The sequence below is a fragment of the Tripterygium wilfordii genome, chromosome 9 (genome assembly GCF_013401445.1).
Source record: "Tripterygium wilfordii isolate XIE 37 chromosome 9, ASM1340144v1, whole genome shotgun sequence".
NCBI classification, from domain to species: domain Eukaryota; kingdom Viridiplantae; phylum Streptophyta; class Magnoliopsida; order Celastrales; family Celastraceae; genus Tripterygium; species Tripterygium wilfordii.
Window position 1 is genome coordinate 10376672 of NC_052240.1, and position 18649 is coordinate 10395320.

At 39.3% G+C, this 18649-nt stretch overlaps 1 protein-coding gene across 1 annotated transcript; it reads left to right on the top strand.

The window, feature by feature from the left end:
- The first annotated feature begins 2438 nt into the window (after window positions 1-2438).
- Window positions 2439-3289, top strand: LOC120006016. Its single transcript, XM_038855895.1, has 3 exons — window positions 2439-2655; window positions 2750-2854; window positions 2948-3289. Exons 1-3 carry the CDS (start codon window positions 2449-2451, stop codon window positions 3287-3289), a joined length of 654 nt encoding a protein of 217 aa, XP_038711823.1. The 5' UTR covers window positions 2439-2448.
- The last annotated feature ends 15360 nt before the right edge of the window (window positions 3290-18649 follow it).

Sequence of the window (18649 nt, forward strand, 5' to 3'; positions counted from 1 at the left end):
AACCCTCGTTGACTTTTAGGTCTTCAAATTTAGTCCTCGGAAACATATTATAATAAGCAAACACACAAGCAGATCAAAAGTTACGGACGGTCAAAGTTGGAAAACTGAAACTTTAATTCAAAATCAGCAACTTCAATTCCGATTCCTATTTGGCTTTCTCCGAACACGTTTTGACTTCTCAAGAATTCTTCCGTGGACCATTATACATCAATACTATATTTTCATTAAAATATTTTTCCAATTTATAATGTATTAAATACTATTATTTACCATATATGAAACAATTGGGTATTAATTACCATATATGAAACAATTGGGCATTAAAATATACAAAAACAGTTAGCGCGATGGCGAAAAATTAAAAATCATGAAATCTCTCAAAATCGACCCAACTCATTCTCTCTCTCTCTCACACAAAGAGATTGGCGAAATTGCAGCCTACTGCTCGTGAAATCCACCCCTTTTGCTCTAGACGAAATCTGCACTTCGCTTGTATTCTACGAACTCCGAATCACTCTCAAGGTGAGTGACGGTTCTCAAGAGATAAAATTAAGGATTTTATCTACGTTTTTTGCTTTATAAATTAGGGATTCTATCTATGTTGTTTGCTTTCTTGTGCCTTCTCTTCTTAGTTACACGATTGTTGTTTGGGTTGTGTGGTTTGTTGTTGACGAAAACTACACTCGACTTGTATTCGAGGAAATCCGACTCACTCTCAAAAACGAAGAAGCTCTCAATGTGAGTGAGTGACGGCTCTCAAGAGATAAAATTAGGGGTTTTTATCTATGTTTTTTGCTTGATAAATTAGAGATTTCACTCTTTTTTTTGTTCTACCATCTAAAGAGATAAGAAAAGGATTTCGATATATAAAAGTTTTCCGGTAATAATTTCACTTCCTCTTTTGTTGGTAATTCACAGAATACACCAGTTAATCCTTAGGCGAGCTCTTTTTCCCCCTTTTGCTCTCCCATAAACTTTTGTTTGATGTTTTGCAGAAACAATGTTACACTGTCTCAATTTGCATTGAGGGGAATAATCAATAAAATATGGCTATTGCATTGTTTAGTGATCATTCCTATGTTCCAGTGTTGTTTTTCTTCATATGTTTTTGCATTGTTTAGTGATCATTCATTCCCATGTTCCAATGTTGTTTTTCTTCATATGTTTTTGCAGATATCTAGTGATCATTCCCATGTTCCATTGTTGTTTTTCTTCATATGTTTTTGCAGATATCTAGTGTTCCCATGTTCCATTGCCGTTTTTCTTCATATGTTTTTGTACATGTCTAGTGATCATTCCCATGTTCCAGTGCTCGTGCTGTTTTTCTTCATATATGTCATGGCATTGTTTAGTGATCATTCATTCCCATGTTCCAGTGTTGTTTTTCTTCATATGTTTTTGCAGATGTTTAGTGATCATTCCCATGATCATACTGATACTCCATCGGGTTGAGGGCGTCGTCGACTTGTCCGACTTGGCAATAACAGAGTGCCACCAGAGCAAGCATCCCCTCACAGCATAACCTCATCACCGGCATCTGTCAATTCAATTCTGCCACCTATAATGGCACCTGCCCAGTTTTATCCCGAGATGTGGACGCCGCCTCCATCATCGCCTCTCTTCCCAACGACCCATAACACTCCTAACATGCCCCATAACCCACTTGCACCCACCTTCGACACCCAGACGATAGACAATCAAGCTGCTAGTTGCTCCTTGTCACAATAAATTTCATCGACTGTTCCTGTGTCTGACCAAATATTTATACGACCATATCTTGACTCAGGGTAAGTGCATTTTTCCTTTTTATTATTTTATATACATTAATTATAGAAACATTCATTATACAAACATTTACTTCACTAATATTTTCTCATTATTTATTTTGTAGATTCAAGCCTTCTGACGTTCACAGGGTGATGACTACGATTATTAAGAGCAAGTTTGATTATTATGCGAACACATGGAAGGATGTTCCTGATGAGATGAAGGGCATTTATTTTCAAGAGTTCAAGGTAAATATAACTTTCTTACAAAATTGTCCAATTGTTCCACAAGCTTTGATTTTCTGTTTACTAGCTCAATAGTAAGGAACTATGAACTACTCAAGTAGCTCATCACTCTACTGCACCCTCTGATTTATTTGAAAATGTTCTTTTAATTAAAATTACCCATATCTCATTTGGAAACAATGTCCAAGTAAAGTTGCCCAAGACCATGGTTTGGTGTCATATAATTTATGCTTATTTGTTCAACTTTGTTGAGCATATATATGATATGTTATATTGTTTTTACTGGTCTCTTATATTGTTTTACAGAAGAGATAACTTGGATACATACATATTTGTTAACATATATAAATATATAACATATATACAATTTTTTTTTACAGAAGAGATATAGGTGGGACCCTACCGATGATAATGGAATAAAAAGAATGGAGGATTAATGCGAGGAATGATGGAGAAGGTTCTACAAAAGAAAGATAAAGGTGAATGGATTAAAAAGGAAGTTAGAGATGAGCTTGAAAAGCTTTGGGCGCAACCAGCTTATATGGCAAAAAGGGATAAGGCAAAGAAAAATCGAGCGTTTGAAATTGGAGGGCGCAATAATATTGGTGGCTCTATTCCCCATCGTAACTATATTAAGAAATTGGTAATTTTTTTAATTTTCTTCTCAGTTTTACATCTTCAATTGCTTATTGCCTTTAAGATCAAAATTCACTTGTCCTTTCTAACTTACATTACAGCGAGTAGAATATGGTCGAGATCCTACAAAGGCTGAGGTCTTTCGTTGTACCCATCTGAAAAGGTCTACTCAAGAATTCGTTGACCACCGAGCATCCACCACATACGTAAGTAATACATATGTTATTAAATTAGAAAATTAATATGATCTTTAAATCGTTATGATATTTGACATTATATCTTTTTTAACTTTGATACAGGATGATTACATAAAGCTGAAGGAAGCCCAGTCCAGTCAAGCATCGACCACTGGAGAGTCACCTATTGAGCTGCTTGATGATGACTCCTTGTTCTTTAAGGCGACTAAGGGTATTAATAAGAAAGGTCGTGCCTACGGTTATGGAGACGATGTGCGTCGTCTGTGCTTTTCATCTTCCCAGAGCACATCATTTGGAACGGATCCTAAGAATTCACAGCAAGAGATAGAGGAGCGTGTGGCTCGGATGAACTCCGAGTTACATGATCAGTTGACAGAGGAGATCACTACCTTGCGACAGCAGTTGCAAGAACAAGCGCGAGGGAGTCTGAGCGAGACCAGATGATGGATGCTATACTTGTTCGGTTCAATATGCAACCCTCTGATTTTAATCTTAGCCGTGATGAGGGTGAGGGTCGGGGTGAGGAGGAGGAGGATGACTAGATTTGTTTTGCAATAATTTGACAACAATGTTCTATAATTTATTTCTGTTTGGAATATTTTTTAATCATATAATATAAGTATTCTAATTTAATTATGTCATTGATAATAATTTAAAAATTTTAAATAATTGTGAAAAATAAATATATTTTAAAAATATTTTATTAAAATAATGTAAAATACCAGTGACGTAAATTTTAGTAATATTCCGTCGCTAAAATAAAATTAAATAAGAATTGTGAAATTAAATTGTTGGCATCAAAAAATATCTTGGGCCTAATAAACCTAGTCGTTATACAAGGCCCAAGGTGCAGCCCATACGGCCCATCATCAATCACAGCCCATAAGTCCATATTGTTGTAGAAGTGAAGCCCAAGTGGTGAGAATGACCCATGAAAAGAGGAAGAAGTGGAGGCAGTTATAACAAGATGGTCCAGGTGGCAGCACATGAGAGAAATGAGGAAAATTGTTGTGAGAAAATGGTAGTAACTTCCAACTTACAGAACATGGAGTAAATCAAGGATAACTGCAGTCTATGGAGGAGATTTTCGTGCAAGACAGAGAGTATATAAGATGTTAGACAGACAGATGCGAGAAGGGAACCAATAAAACAAACAAACTACTCAAGCCCAAATGCAATTTCAACTTTCAAGCTTCCTAGCATCTTAGCATTTCAATTACTTCTCCAAATCCTTGTCAATTTCAAGCAAACATTATGTTCATTCCAAATTCTCTTGTACTTATTTCCTATCAAGTTTCAATACCAACCATCGTTGTGTAAATTGTTCTTGGTGTCTGTTTATGTTTCTTCATTTCAATCTCAACGAAGCGCACTTCAGTGAAGCTGGGGAACCTAGAACTATTGAGGTCCCAAGATAGTTCGTTCAATCGTCTAGATAGAAGTCATATTTACATTCGGTGCAATTCATTCACATTAGTGTAGGAAACTATAATCCTTGGCACACCCGCAAATCATCATCACCTTGGGCCACATTTAGGTGACAACAACCTTTTTTGGCACACCCGGTGGGACCGGAGAAGAAAAATCTCAAAACTACCATGGCACCGCGCACTCGATTGTCAGGAAAAGAACCAGTTGTTGGGGAGAATCTGCAGGAAGAAAACCCGTTGATAGAAGTGGAAGAAGCTACCAATGATGGCGGTACTGAAGAAAAACAGGATCTGATTGAACGACCAGCTGGCTTATCCGATGAAGCCGCTATCTTGTTTGAACATCTGGTCAAAACTATCAAGAATCTGGAGGCAAGTTCAAATCAAACAATGGAAGATGCCATGAAGCAGATGGAGCGAAAGCTGGAGCAGAAGTTCGAAGATCTGACTATGGGGGGGCAATTCCCATCTCAGAAAGGAGCTAACTACCAGGCTGATGGTGGTTACAGTAAATACACACCTCCCCCAATGCGCTCTCCATCTGGTAATGGTCAGAATTTTAGACCTGTTACATATGGGAATACTAATCCTATGAGTAATCCAGCTGCCTATGCAAATGCTGAACCCGCTGGATCTGGAGGCAACACGGCTGCAGGAGTGGGTACTGCTCGCAGAGTTCAACCTGTTATTCCACCAACAACACCTGTTGATCTGGAGATTCTCAGACAGTTAGTTCAAGATTTATATGGCTACGGCCATAGACCGGTTGGTTGGCCAGAGTATCACAAACCCTATCCAGCTATTCTGGATAGGGAGAATCCTTCTCCAAGAGGATTCAGAGTACCCGACTTCACTTTATTTTCTGGAGAAGAAGGGCTGTCCACCGTGGAGCATATTGGTCGCTTCAATGTGCAGTGTGGCGAATTGGCAAACTTTGACAACCTTCGTCTCAAGTTATTTCCAAACTCTTTGACAGGAGCTGCGTTTACTTGGTATTCCACATTACCAAGGAATTCCATCAATACATGGTGGGAGATGGAACGGTCATTTCACACTCAATTCTTTAGAGCTGAACCAGAGGTGTCTATGGCTGAGCTATCCAGAATGGTGCAGAAGGCAGGAGAAACCACCAATGCTTATATTGTTCGTTTTAAAAAGCTGAGGAATAGATGCCGCATCTATCTGCCTTAATCAGAATTTGTCAAGATAGCCCAGCGAGGATTGCACATTAAATTGCGCAAAAAGTTCCAAGGTATGAAATTTTATGATTTTTATGAAATGGCAGCAAAGGTAACAGAGTATGAAGAGTTGTTAAAGAAGAAAGTAGGATAAAGAAATCTTCTATGGGAACTTACTACCAGGAGATGGAGATGGCTGCTGCGGAGGTGACTGCAGAAAAGAAAGTGTGGGTTTGTCCTGCACTATCCAAACCAAAGGCAACTGAGCCAATAAAGAAGCAGCCCATGGGTGGTAACATCAATTACACTTTTGATGTGACCAAAACAGATGAGATTTTTGATTTTCTATGGCAGGAAAAGTTTGTTACATTTCCAGCTAGACACAAAATACCATCTCAGGAGGATATGAAAGGGAAAGAGTATTGCAAGTACCACGACCTATGGTCTCATACTACCAACAACTGTTGGACTCTGAAGAACATGATTTAGGAGAAAATCAACAAGGGTGTCTTGCGATTCCCAGATAAGGAGTCAATGCTGGTAGATGAGGATCCATTCCCTCCGGTGGTAACCACAATGCATGCAATTGATGTAGATCTTCGTGACTACCTGAAGCTTAAAAGGAAATTGAAGGAGAAATCTCAAGTATGGGAACCAAAAGCTCATAATTCTCAAAGTTCTCGAGTTCATAAGGAGAAACAAAATCCAGAAACCGCGCTATGTGCAACCACCAGCTAGCACCATTACCAACAGATGGTAGTTGGCGAAACATAAGAAGTTTCCAGCACCTCTAACCAGAACTCAGTTGAGGAGAAACAAGAGCCAGTATGCTGCATATATGAGGAGCCATTACAAGTCTCCAGTGGTTCAACATAGAAACTGGACGTGGGTTCGCAAAGAAAAGAAGCAAGAGGATAGCCACCAAGTGAAAAAAGATCAATCACTAGCAAAAGAATTCATGGTGGGAGCAATTCAGGTACCATATGAATGTTCCACTACTACTTTAGTTTTGTCAGCTGCTTGGCAGGCTAAGAAGCATATAAAGGAAAATCAAATTCCAAAGTTTGACCGGCTAGGAAAAGGTGATCAACCTTTCAGCTCAGTGACGGTGCAGATAATGGATGAAGAGACCCCCAAAAGGGTTATCTTGGAGAAACCTTCAATCCAAATGTCCCAACACATCAAGCCATTGTACGTCAGAGCACAGATAAATGGCAGGCCAATTGACAGAGTCTTGGTGGACAACGGTTCTGCGGTCAATACCATTCCATGATCAATGCTCAGGCTGCTGGGTAAGAAAGAAGATGATTTAATTCCAACTGACGTGACTATGGCAGGTTTTACAGGTGAAGTTACTAAGGCAGTTGGTATACTTCCAGTGGAGCTGACTGTCAGGCAAAAATCCTCCATGACTGCCTTCTTTGTCATTGACAGTCATGCCAAATATCAAGCTTTATTGGGAAAATATTGGATTCATTCTAATTGGTGCATTCCATCTTCACTACATCAGCTCTTGGTGTGCTGGAGAGGAAATGATGTAGAATTCATTAGGGCAGACAACCAGCCATTCAAGACTACATCAGATCAGGTGGAAGCTCGCTATTATCATGCTCAATGTGGACCAATCCAGTTCGAAACTAAGAAAGAGGAGATGCAAAAAATTGCAAGACAATTATTGCAACCAACGGCTATTGTTTCTTATAGGACGAGGAGATCAGAACCAATCATTGAAGAAGTTCCATGATGTGGTCGAAGGATGAAGAGAAGATAGTGGCGGCCGCAATAAATAAAATCATAGTACAAGCTGCCATTGATAGAGTTGTAACAGAAGAAATTAGTGAAAAAGAAATGATAGTAGAAGATTATGGCTGTTTAGCCACTAATAATAAAGAAAAGTTGAATTGGAATGATTTGCAAACAACACCGGCCAAATTAGATGATTTGAAGGTCGAAACCCAAGATCCTTTGGAGGAAGTGAACTTCGGGGGCAAGAAGAGTCTAGAATTATGTAGTACCCGGTTTTCGTCCGGCCCAAAAAAAAATTAAAAATTAAAAATTAAAAAAATCGAAAAATACAATAATAATAATAATAATTCAAAAGCCCGTTCTGGAGCCCGTAATCTCACAAAAAATTCAAAGCCTATTTCTTGGACCCACAAACATGCAAAAATTCTAAAGCCCATTTCTTGGGTCATAAGCCCATAAAAATTCAAACCCAAACCCAATACAACAAAACCCTAGAAAATATCTAAAAAATAGGAGAATTAAATAAAATAATAAATAAAACCTTTAAAAAGGAAAGGTGACACCTTTAAGGTTTTTGCAAAACCATTGGAAAATACCAAAATATTAGTTTCTTAGGAGAAAATAAATAGGGTTTGGGGGGACATTTTGGTAAAAGGATGAAATAGGGTTTTATAGGGATATGGTATAAAAGAAAGAGAGATTGTGGGAGAGAGGGGGAGCCGCACAGCACAAAACAAAGAGCAAAAAGAAAAGAAAAAAGTCAAGAGGAAGCAGCGGCACAAAGGAGAAAGAGAGGAAAGAAAAAGAAGAAAGAGAGGTGGCGTGAGAGAAAGAAGAAGGAGGGGGACCGCCAAAGTGAAGAAAAAAATAAAAAGAAAAGAAGGAGAAGAAGGAGTTTCACTCTCTTCGGTTTTGTTCTTCCGAGAAGGTAATAGATCCACTCATATTTGACACTTCTTGTTCCATTTCACTATTTATGTTCCTGTAGTCCTACTTTGCATCTCTTTATTTCTGATTCCTTGGATCTGGCTTTCTTTCTTTGGATTTGATTGTTGGAGGTTTATGTCCTTGTTTGCTCACTATTGAAATAAGGTTTTTACTCACTTATGTTGGTCCGGCGGTAACATATGTTCTTTGGATGTTGTGATGTATTGTGTATATATACGAGTTTATATATATATATATATATATATATATATGTGTGTGTGTGTGTGTGTGTGTGTGTGTGTGTGTATGTATATGTATATATGCTGGGTTTTTGATATCTATATGTATGTGTTTGTATATATACCGGTTTATGTGTGCTTGTATATATGTGTTCATATGTGTTTGTATATGTTTTGTGTGTATATATGGTGTGTCTGTGGGTATATATATATATGTTGTGTGTGTACGTATAGATTTGTTGTATGTATATATTGTATACAGTGTGTATATGCACATATATATAGTATGTGTATATATGAGTGCAGGGTTTGTATGAGGTATGTGCATTAAGTGGTGTGGGTGTGTGTATATATGTGTACAGTGGGTGTGTGTGTATATATGTGTGGAGGATGTGTGGGTATACATATATAGTATGTATATATATGCGTACGGTGTGTGTGTATATATGTATGTGTTCGCATATATACCAGTTTATGTGTGCTTGTATATATGTGTTTATATATGTTTGTGTGTATATACCGTAGGTTTATGTGTATATTTGTACATGTGTTTATATATGTAAAGGTATACATGGGTTGGTGATGAATGTGTACGATATTGTATATGTTTAGATGTGTAAATGAATCTTTAAATATGGATTTGGTTTGATATTATATTTGACCTCATTTTTTTTGTGTTTGCTTGTTGGCCTTGGGTCGAGTAATACCACTTGGGCCAAGAGGCAATTTAGAGGACTTGGACTAAAAGACATACTTAGAAGATTTGGACCGGATTTGAGCAACGGGCCCCATGGGCAATATTCCAATTGTTGTATAATATTTGTATTTCTCATTTTATTATTTGTCATGCATAATTGTAAGGTGTAAGCCTTGTAATAGTGTAACAAAAATAGTGGATGTAAAATAGAAAATACATACATGATATTCTAGGATGCTAGAAGCATATAAACATTAGGAAATGATTTTTGTGAATGATGATTGCATTAGAATGCATGCTTAGGACTTTGATTTCTCACACTATGCCATGATGCTTAGATGTATGCTAGGATTGTTTGAATGCAATGAAAATGAATGCAACGCGTTAGTCATTAGAATTAATCTAAGCCGTCTCACTTTAATAAACACATCAAGATTAATTTACGGAACCATTATGTTTTCTTTGAATACCAAGGAGCCTTCAAGATATTGGGGTTCCATTGGCATTCATCCAAAACATTTGGATTTTGTGGACCCGGAAAGCGAATATGTTTTTAGGGATTAGGAGAATTTATTTAAGGACCCAAAAGGGGGTTTGAAGATATTTGGCCCGTCCGATGGGCCTTAAATGGATTCTTTCTTTTCTCATGAAAAACATAATTGAGTAAGGATTGAATTGAATCTTTTTCATGGATTGTGGGCCTTTTTGGTGCATCGACCAAGTTCCCAAAAATCTCTTCTCCAAAACCATCAAAACCCATTCCAATGTTCCTATCTAAATAGCCCTTTTTCCAAATCATTCAAAACATCAAAATCCACTCCGATATGGACTTTTTCATCAAAGACCAAGTAAAACGTTTTCGGCCAAGCCGGGAATGGCCATAGTGATCCCGTGCACCTTTTATTTCAACAACCACTTCAAGTGGAATTTTTTATTAAATGTTTTCGGCCAAGCCGGGAATGGCCGTAGTGATCCCGTGCATCTTTTTATCCAGAACCACTTCAAGTGGAATTTTTTATTAAATGTTTTCGGCCAAGCCGGGAATGGCCGTAGTGATCCCGTGCACCCTTTTTTTTATCAAAGACCACTTCAAGTGGAGTTTTTTAAAACGTTTTCGGCCAAGCCGGGAATGGCCGTAGTGATCCCGTGCACCTTTTTCCTTCTTTTTTATCAAAACCCATAAAAATAAGATTTTTAAAGTCAAATCTTGGTCTAACATTAGTGGAATATTTCCACCCATTTGATAATATATGATTTTCCGGGCATATGGAAAACTCATTAAAACATTTGGGACATACAATCATTCCTCAAATCAAAGTAGAGCCAAATAGGAAAACATTTTTGAAGGTAACCGTTTTCGGGAGTTGTGGGGTGCCTAACACCTTCCTCACGCTCAATAGACCCCCTTACCCATTTTTCTCGTAGACCAAAATGGATGTCCAATTGCATCCTAAAAATCAATTGGTGGCGACTTCATTGTTTTTCAAGCCGGTTGCTTCAGCTGGCGACTTCACTGGGGATCATGGTTGTTGTACCAAAGGGGTCGGGCCTTGTTGTCTTGGTGTTTTCCTATTTGGTTGATTTGTTCATTTTGTTGTATAATAGTCTTTCAACATTTTGAGGAATCTAATGTGTTTGTTCATGATTGTAGATAAAATAACAGGTTTTTGGTTTCATAAAATTTGAGTGTTTGAGTGTTTGTTAAGGATACGGTATGTTCCCCCGCACACACATCACTATTCACATGCACACAAATGGCCCATAAAAACCGGGTCCTACTAGTGATTAGTGAGGGTTGATCTTTGCTTTTGATGGATTTTGTCCTCACGTAAGCAAGGAAAAACATCCTCCTGGATTGACGTCCCTTCAAGATATTGGGGGATGGGTTCCACTTCCAGATATGGGGTGTGAACTAACCTGATCCAGTGGCCTCTCGCGTAGCCGCGTTATAGTTAGATATGCCACCTATATGCACATTAGATAACCCTTAGATCTTATTCGAGACCTTCAGAAGTTTGTAGGAACCTCATTTTTTTAGGAACAATGGGGGAACTCTCCTATCCTTGACTCTATTTATTTCTTGTATTTTTATTCTTCATTTCATCAAACCACACATGTACATCTTTTATACACTTGCCATGAATATGTTAGCCTAGGTTATAATCTTACACGCTTGTTAATCATCCATACATGTTCATATATACTTGTTAAATCATCCATACATATTCATATATACTTGTACACTTGTCAATTATCTCTACATATCCATACATACTTGTACATTTGTTAATCATCCATACATGTTCATATACACTTGTATACTTGTTAATTACCCATACATGTCTATACATACTTTCATAAATGTTAATTACCCATACATGTTCATACGCATCTTATACTTATTCTTTTCAAACCCCCATACATTCACTAGGCACATTCTTTGCAATTGGACAAGAGGATGTTTGCGGAAGCAGTGATAGGAACCAGTGACATAAGACGAGACAGCCCGTGGGAAACTAGAGATGCGTTGGAGAAATTACAGGCAGAACTCGGAGATAGTTTAAAAGATGATTTACCACTGGGAATTGTTCGGAAGACGCAGTTTCAAGAACAGGCACCATCACTGCTAGCGCAGTTTTGGGAGGCACAAAGTAATGAAGCACGCAAGAATTTTGGGAAAATTTATGGACATATTGGGCATTGATTAACTGTCAGAACACCTGTAACTCTTCTTCAGGCTGCTATGCATTATTGGGACCCTGCATATCGCTGCTTTACTTTCAATACAACAGATTTGTCTCCATTATTAGAAGAATATGGTCAGTTGTTGGGATATGATCCACATGTGAACAAGGTTTATAATCCGGGGGAGGTAACTGATGGAAGGAAGATTGTTCACCGACTTTTACAGATAGAGCATACCAGGACTCCTGGAAAGGATAAAGGTAATATTTGGGTGTTTCCAATTGACAGACTTATGAGTTTCGCTCAGGGGAGGTTTGCAACTCCAGAAGGGCAGATGGCTTTTGCTCTTGCGGTGTATGGCGCAGTGTTATTTCCTTGTGCAGGAGAATATGTAGAAAAGAATGTGATCAAATTGGTTCACCTTGTCAAGTACGGCACCAATCCAATACCTGCAATCTTATGTGAGACAATCCGATCCCTTAATCATTGTCGTATTCAAGGAGAAGGCGGTTTCCGGGGGTGTTCACAATTATTAGGACTCTGGTTGGTGAGTCACTTGAAGTACCCAAAAGGAATTGGAGCTCCGATCATTATATTTGAAGATCACGCCCGGATGCTTAGAGATCCTATTCAGAATTTCAAGATGGCGAGGATGCAATCTAATGTACTAGCTGTTGACGTGTGGAGACAATTCCTGGAAGAGTTAGAGCCGAAGGAGACATTTGATCGAGCAACATGGTACAAACCCAAAGGTTTGCTTTACAGATGTGGTAATTACAACTGGGTGCCATTGGTGGGACCCTGGGGAGGTGCCGGTCAAGCAACAGCAATGTTTTTGCGTCAAGAGGCTGGCAATTTATGCACGCCAGTTACACATGGCTTGTGGGAGTTTGAATTCGCACATGGGGATGAGAAGGGGAAATGTCTATCTCACCAAGTGGTAGAAGCCTGGAAAAAGACCCACATAATGGAGCGCGGAAGGCTTACTGTAGATTCGGAAGGGAAAAATCGATATGTACAATGGCTCCGAGGAAGGAAGAAAACTATTACCCAGTATGGCAGCTTTACTAGTACGAAGAGGAAGGAGACTATATCTTGTGAAAATGAAAATTCAAGTCTGGAAATACCATCCAATGAGATTAATGAAGTGGTGGACACCCTAATTGAAGAAGAGATAGAAACAAGGCAAAATTCATGGAAAGAGAGGTATAATAGATATAAGAACAAATGCAAAAAGCTGAAGAGGAAGGTCCAGGGAGAGAGGGAAGCCCGAGAAGTGGAAAAAGGACAGTTTGATATGTTGAAAAAGAAATTCTTGAAGCTGCAGAAGAAAATGAAGAAAAGAAAAGAGAATGATTTAGCAAAGCATAGCAGGACACAAGTGGAACTCCAAGAAATGCAGGAGCAGATTCGGAAGCTAAATGAAGAGCTCACATCTTGGAAAGAAGATGCTTATCAACTACAATTGCAGATGCATGCAGATAGAGAAGAGCAAAGAAGAATAGAAGCTGAGAAGGATGGATTGATAGAACAGATGAATGAAATGTTTGAAGTGAACCAGCAACAGGTGGAGGGGATCACAACTTTAAAGGAACAGAATGATTATTTTCATTCAATGCTGGAGGAGGTCCAACAAGAGCAGGCAAGTACCAAATTCAAAGTAAGGTTGATGATGAGTCGCTTGATGACCCTGTCAGATTGGGCTGAGGTTTATGAACGACGTCTGCAAAATTTGAGTTCCAACCCTATTTTGGAAATGCCAGAGCTGACAAAGATATGGGCATTTCTGAAGAATTTGAAAAGTGACTTACAGGAGCTTCAGAAGAGATTAAATGCAGTACAAGAAGGAGGTGCTTTTGTGGTTGAAATTCCGGTTATTCAATTGGACTGAATCTGATGGTTCTCATGTATGCTTTGAATGAATGAAATGAATAACAGGAGATTCTGCTTTTCATTGTCTTGTCCTATTGCAAAGAATACTTAGGATTTGCACAAATAATAGCCACATACATGCACATTTTATAAAATAAATGAGAATTAATGTCGTTGTTTGTACAATGCAGAGAAAATCATAAATAATCATAGCGCCCAAGAAGCACCATCGACACCCCTATCAGACTCGCCTACAATCAAGAATTATTGAGAATATGGAGCAGGAAACGGGTGAGCATAGTCAGAATCAGGATATAGTCGAACTGAAAGAGCAGATGGCCCTATTAATGAAAAATATGGCGTTGCTAATGAAGGGAAAAGGAGTAGTTGGAAATTCTGAAACACCAGAGGTTCCTGACAATCATTTGCACCAAGAAGTACCAGTTTACCCACCCGAGTTCACTCCTGTCCGTAACCAATCTTTGCCTGGTTTGCACCAGCATCAATATGTTTCTCAACAGGCAACGACTCAGAACCCAGCTTACATCCATCAAGTTGATCCTCATGTGCAGAACAATCCCTTCCCAATCAGTGCTGATATAGTGGGAACTTTTATTGGTGGAGTAGTGACTGAGGGAGTTCAGTATGAAGAAAGTAGCTCAATGGATGCCATCAAGAAGTTAGAAAAGAGATTAAGAGCTATGGAGGGTTTCAATGCTTCAGGGATACTAAACCCAGCCAATATGTGCTTGGTGAAGAATTTGAATGTTCCACATGACTTTGTACTACCAAAATTCAGTTTGTTTGATGGCACTGGAGTCCCTTTGGATCATTTAACTATGTATTGTCGGCGCATGCAGCCATATGCAAGCGATGAGAAAGTGTTGATGCATTATTTCCAAGATAGTCTGACTGGGGCAACTCAAAGGTGGTTCAATACCCTTAATCCTTCATCAGTAGCTTCGTGGGAGGATTTGGCTGAAATGTTTATGAAGCAGTATAAGCATAATGAAGAGAAAATCCCTACCATTTACGATCTGCAGAACACAGCAATGAAGAGTGGGGAAAGCTTTAGGGAATTTGCCCATCGATGGAGGGATTTGGCAGCCCAGATAATTCCACCCCTTTCAGAAAAGGATTTGTTGAACGCTTTCATTGATGCTCTCCAGGAGCCTTATACTTCCAATCTGGCGGGAGGTGGACATAATAACTTAGCTGATATGATACAGGCAGGAGAACGAGTTGAACGACGCATGAAGAGAGGAAACCTGCATTATCCCATCCTTGACAAACCAGATCCAATTAAAGGAAGTAAAGGCAAGAAGGCTGAAGTGCATTCTGTGAATTTTGATTCAAATCCCGTTGTTTATGGTGCGCCTACTTCAGACTACCGCCCTAGAAGCAATGCCCCAAGGATGTCAAGCCCAGGAGCCTACTATAACCATAACCATACCCATACCCAATGTCCTAGGAGGTTATTACCAGGGACCAAGGCCGAATTGTGTGAAACCTTTTGTTCTACAATAATCTACAGAGGACAAGCCAGTGACTGTGACTCCGAGGATAGATCCTTTGTACAAGAATGACAAGGCTGTGCCGTGGAATTATGAGGTTGAAGTTAGGGGAAAGCAAGGAGAAATGGTAGATAATATTTCTGGTGTCAGTGGAGTTACTCGGAGTGGGAGATGTTACACGAGAAATGAGCCAGAAGGGAATCCGGTAGTGGATCTTGAAGCTGAACGCAAAAGAAAAGGGAAAGCAATACCTGAAGTTGAAAGATCAAGTTCTATTCCAGAAGAAGGTCTTTTTGTACGCCCAGAAGAGGAAAAGAAAGTTGTAACTGATGTGGAAGTCCAGGAGTTCCTGAAAATTATTCGGCAGAGTGAGTACATGATAGTGGATCAATTGAAGAAAACCCCTGTAAAGATTTCGATCTTGGAGTTGATAATGAGTTCTGAACCGCATCGACAAGTCTTGATGAGAATGTTAAATCAGGCGTATGTATCAGACAAGATTCCTACAGACTCTTTTAATGGCATTGTGGGAAATGTGTTGGCCTCTCATTTGTTGTCCTTTACTGAAGATGATATTCCCCCTGATGGGATGGGGCACAACAAAGCTTTGCATATTTCAGCCATGTGTCGTGGAAAGGAATTAGCAAGTATCTTGGTGGATAATGGGTCATCCCTCAATATTTTACCAAAGGAGACTTTTGAAAAGCTGCCGATTGACAGATCTTATTTAAAGCAAGTGCCGATGGTGGTGAGGGCATTCGACGGAACACGTAGAGAGATTATGGGAGAAATTGAAATACCTTTACAGGTTGCAAGTGTAACTTTCAATGTACCATTTGTGGTAATGGATATCTCACCAACCTACAGTTGCCTGTTGGGACGACCTTGGATTCACACTGCAGGAGCCGTTCCCTCATCGTTGCATCAGATGCTCAAGTTTGTTCATGATGGAAGGGTTTATATAGTAAAGGGCCAGTCAGAATGGATGGTTGCTAGTTTGTCTAATAGTTCTCCTATTGATGCTCCGGCGGAGGGGATTGAGAGTTCATTCCAATCTTTTGAAATTGCTAGTGCTAGCTATGTGAAGGAATGACTCTCTCCCTTAAAGCCACAAGTATCCAAGGTTACGAAGAATGTAGCAAAATTTATGTTGAAAAAGGGGTTTCGCCCGGGAGAAGGACTTGGTAAGAATCGACAAGGAACTAAGAAGCCAGTAGAAATGGTGAAACATCCAGAACGTTGGGGCTTGGGTTATAAGCCAACTAGGGTTGACAGGAACCGTGTGCAGGCAGAAAAACAGGCAAAGAGGTTTGCTCGTCTGGAAGGAAAGGAGCTGGAAGTTGAAAAGAAACCGATTCCTTGGCTTTATGACAGTTTTGTGTATGGAGGGATGCAGAACAAGATAAGTTTGGCTGATACTGGGGCAGTTTTTGGAAAACTGCCAGTTGAAAAATCGAATGATAAAACTGGGGCAATTTTGGCAAATATATGTGATCAGTTTGAAGACTTCCAAGTTGCTGTGGTGGAAGAGGAACAGAGTTCGGCTGCTAGACCTTGCTTTGTCATCTCGCGTCCTTCAAATTTCAAATTAGGCAACTGGACCAGTCTGGAGCTCCCAGTATCTCTCAAGAACTTGCAAGAGTAATCCCGAGTGCACTACCATCGTGGGCCCAGCTCACGGCCTTCGTTTGGGTCTTTTGTAATGAGCATGCTTTACTTTGCTTTCAATAAATTTTATAGTATGGCGATTGCATGTTCTATCTTTGTACATATTCCATTTTCCATGAAATGAGAGTCTTTTGATAGTTATCCATATTCATGTTTCTTCATTCCCATTTGAGTTTTTTTTCTTCTCCAGTCTCAAAGCCTTTTTTATTCACTTCTTCAACAGGATTGAAAATGATGATAACGAAGATGACGAACTTAATGAACCAGATTTTGGTGCACCCATTAGCAATGTTGAATCTGACTATGAAATAGAGGAAGAAATTGAGATTTTACCTGAAATGTTAAGACAAGTCAATCAAGAGGAGAAAATAATACAGCCACATCAAGAAGTAACAGAAGTTGTTAATTTGGGAACTGAAACGGAGAAAAAGGAGGTTAAGGTAGGAGCTGCCTTCGAAGGAGAAAACAAGAAGAAATTGATAGATTTATTGCATAATTACCAGGATGTCTTTACATGGTCTTATCAGGATATGCCCGGTATTGATACAAGTATAGTTGTTCACAAGTTGCCATTAATTCCAGAATGTACTCCAGTGAAACAAAAGTTGAGGAGATTAAAGGCAGATATGCTTTTGAAAATAAGAGATGAAGTGAAGAAGCAGTTTGACGCTGGTTTTTTAGCAGTGGCTAGATACCTTGAATGGGTGGCAAATATTGTACCTGTTCCCAAGAAGGATGGTAAGGTTCGGATGTGTGTCGATTACAGAGATCTCAATCGTGCAAGCCCGAAGGATAATTTTCCTCTTCCCCATATCGATGTTTTGGTGGATAATACGGCTAGACATTCAATTTTCTCTTTCATGGATGGATTTTCGGGTTACAACCAGATCAAGATGGCACTAGAGGATCGTGAGAAAACGATTTTTATTACCCTATGGGGCACCTTTTGCTATAAAGTCATGCCGTTTGGTCTGAAGAATGCCGGTGCTACTTATCAACGAGCCATGGTCACTTTGTTTCATGACATGATGCATAGAGAAGTTGAAGTATATGTCGATGATATGATAGCAAAATCCAAAGAAGGTGAAGATCATATTGTGAATCTCCAAAAGTTGTTTGATCGATTAAGGAAGCATCAATTGAAGTTGAATCCAGCTAAGTGCACATTTGGGGCAACCTCGGGGAAGTTGTTAGGTTTCATTGTAAGCAGGAAAGGAATTGAGGTAGATCCTGATAAAGTGAAGGCAATCTTGGAGATGCCACCCCCTCGGACAGAAAAGGAAGTTAGGGGTTTCTTGGGAAGGTTAAATTACATTGCCAGATTCATTTCACAGTTGACAACTACTTGTGAACCTATCTTTAAATTGTTGCGTAAGAGTAATTCTACTGAGTGGAACGAAGATTGTCAGATTGCATTCGAAAAGATCAAGCAATACTTGAAAAGTCCTCCAGTGTTGATGCCTCCTGTGGCTGGCAGGCCGCTTATTCTCTATTTGACTGTCTCGGATAGTTCGATGGGATGTGTGCTTGGACAACATGATTCATCGGGAAGGATAGAGCATGCCATGTATTACTTAAGCAAGAAGTTTACTAATTGTGAAGCAAATTATTCGATGTTGGAGAAGACTTGTTGCTCTTTGGTTTGGGCTGCACATCGACTTAGACAGTACATGCTTTATCATACTACATGGTTGATTTCCAGGATGGATCCTATCAAGTACATTTTTGAGAAACCTTCTCTTTCAGGGAGGATAGCTAAATGGCAGATGTTATTATCAGAGTATGATACTTTGTATGTCACACAAAAGGCAATCAAAGGGAGTGCAATAGCATATTATTTGGCAGATG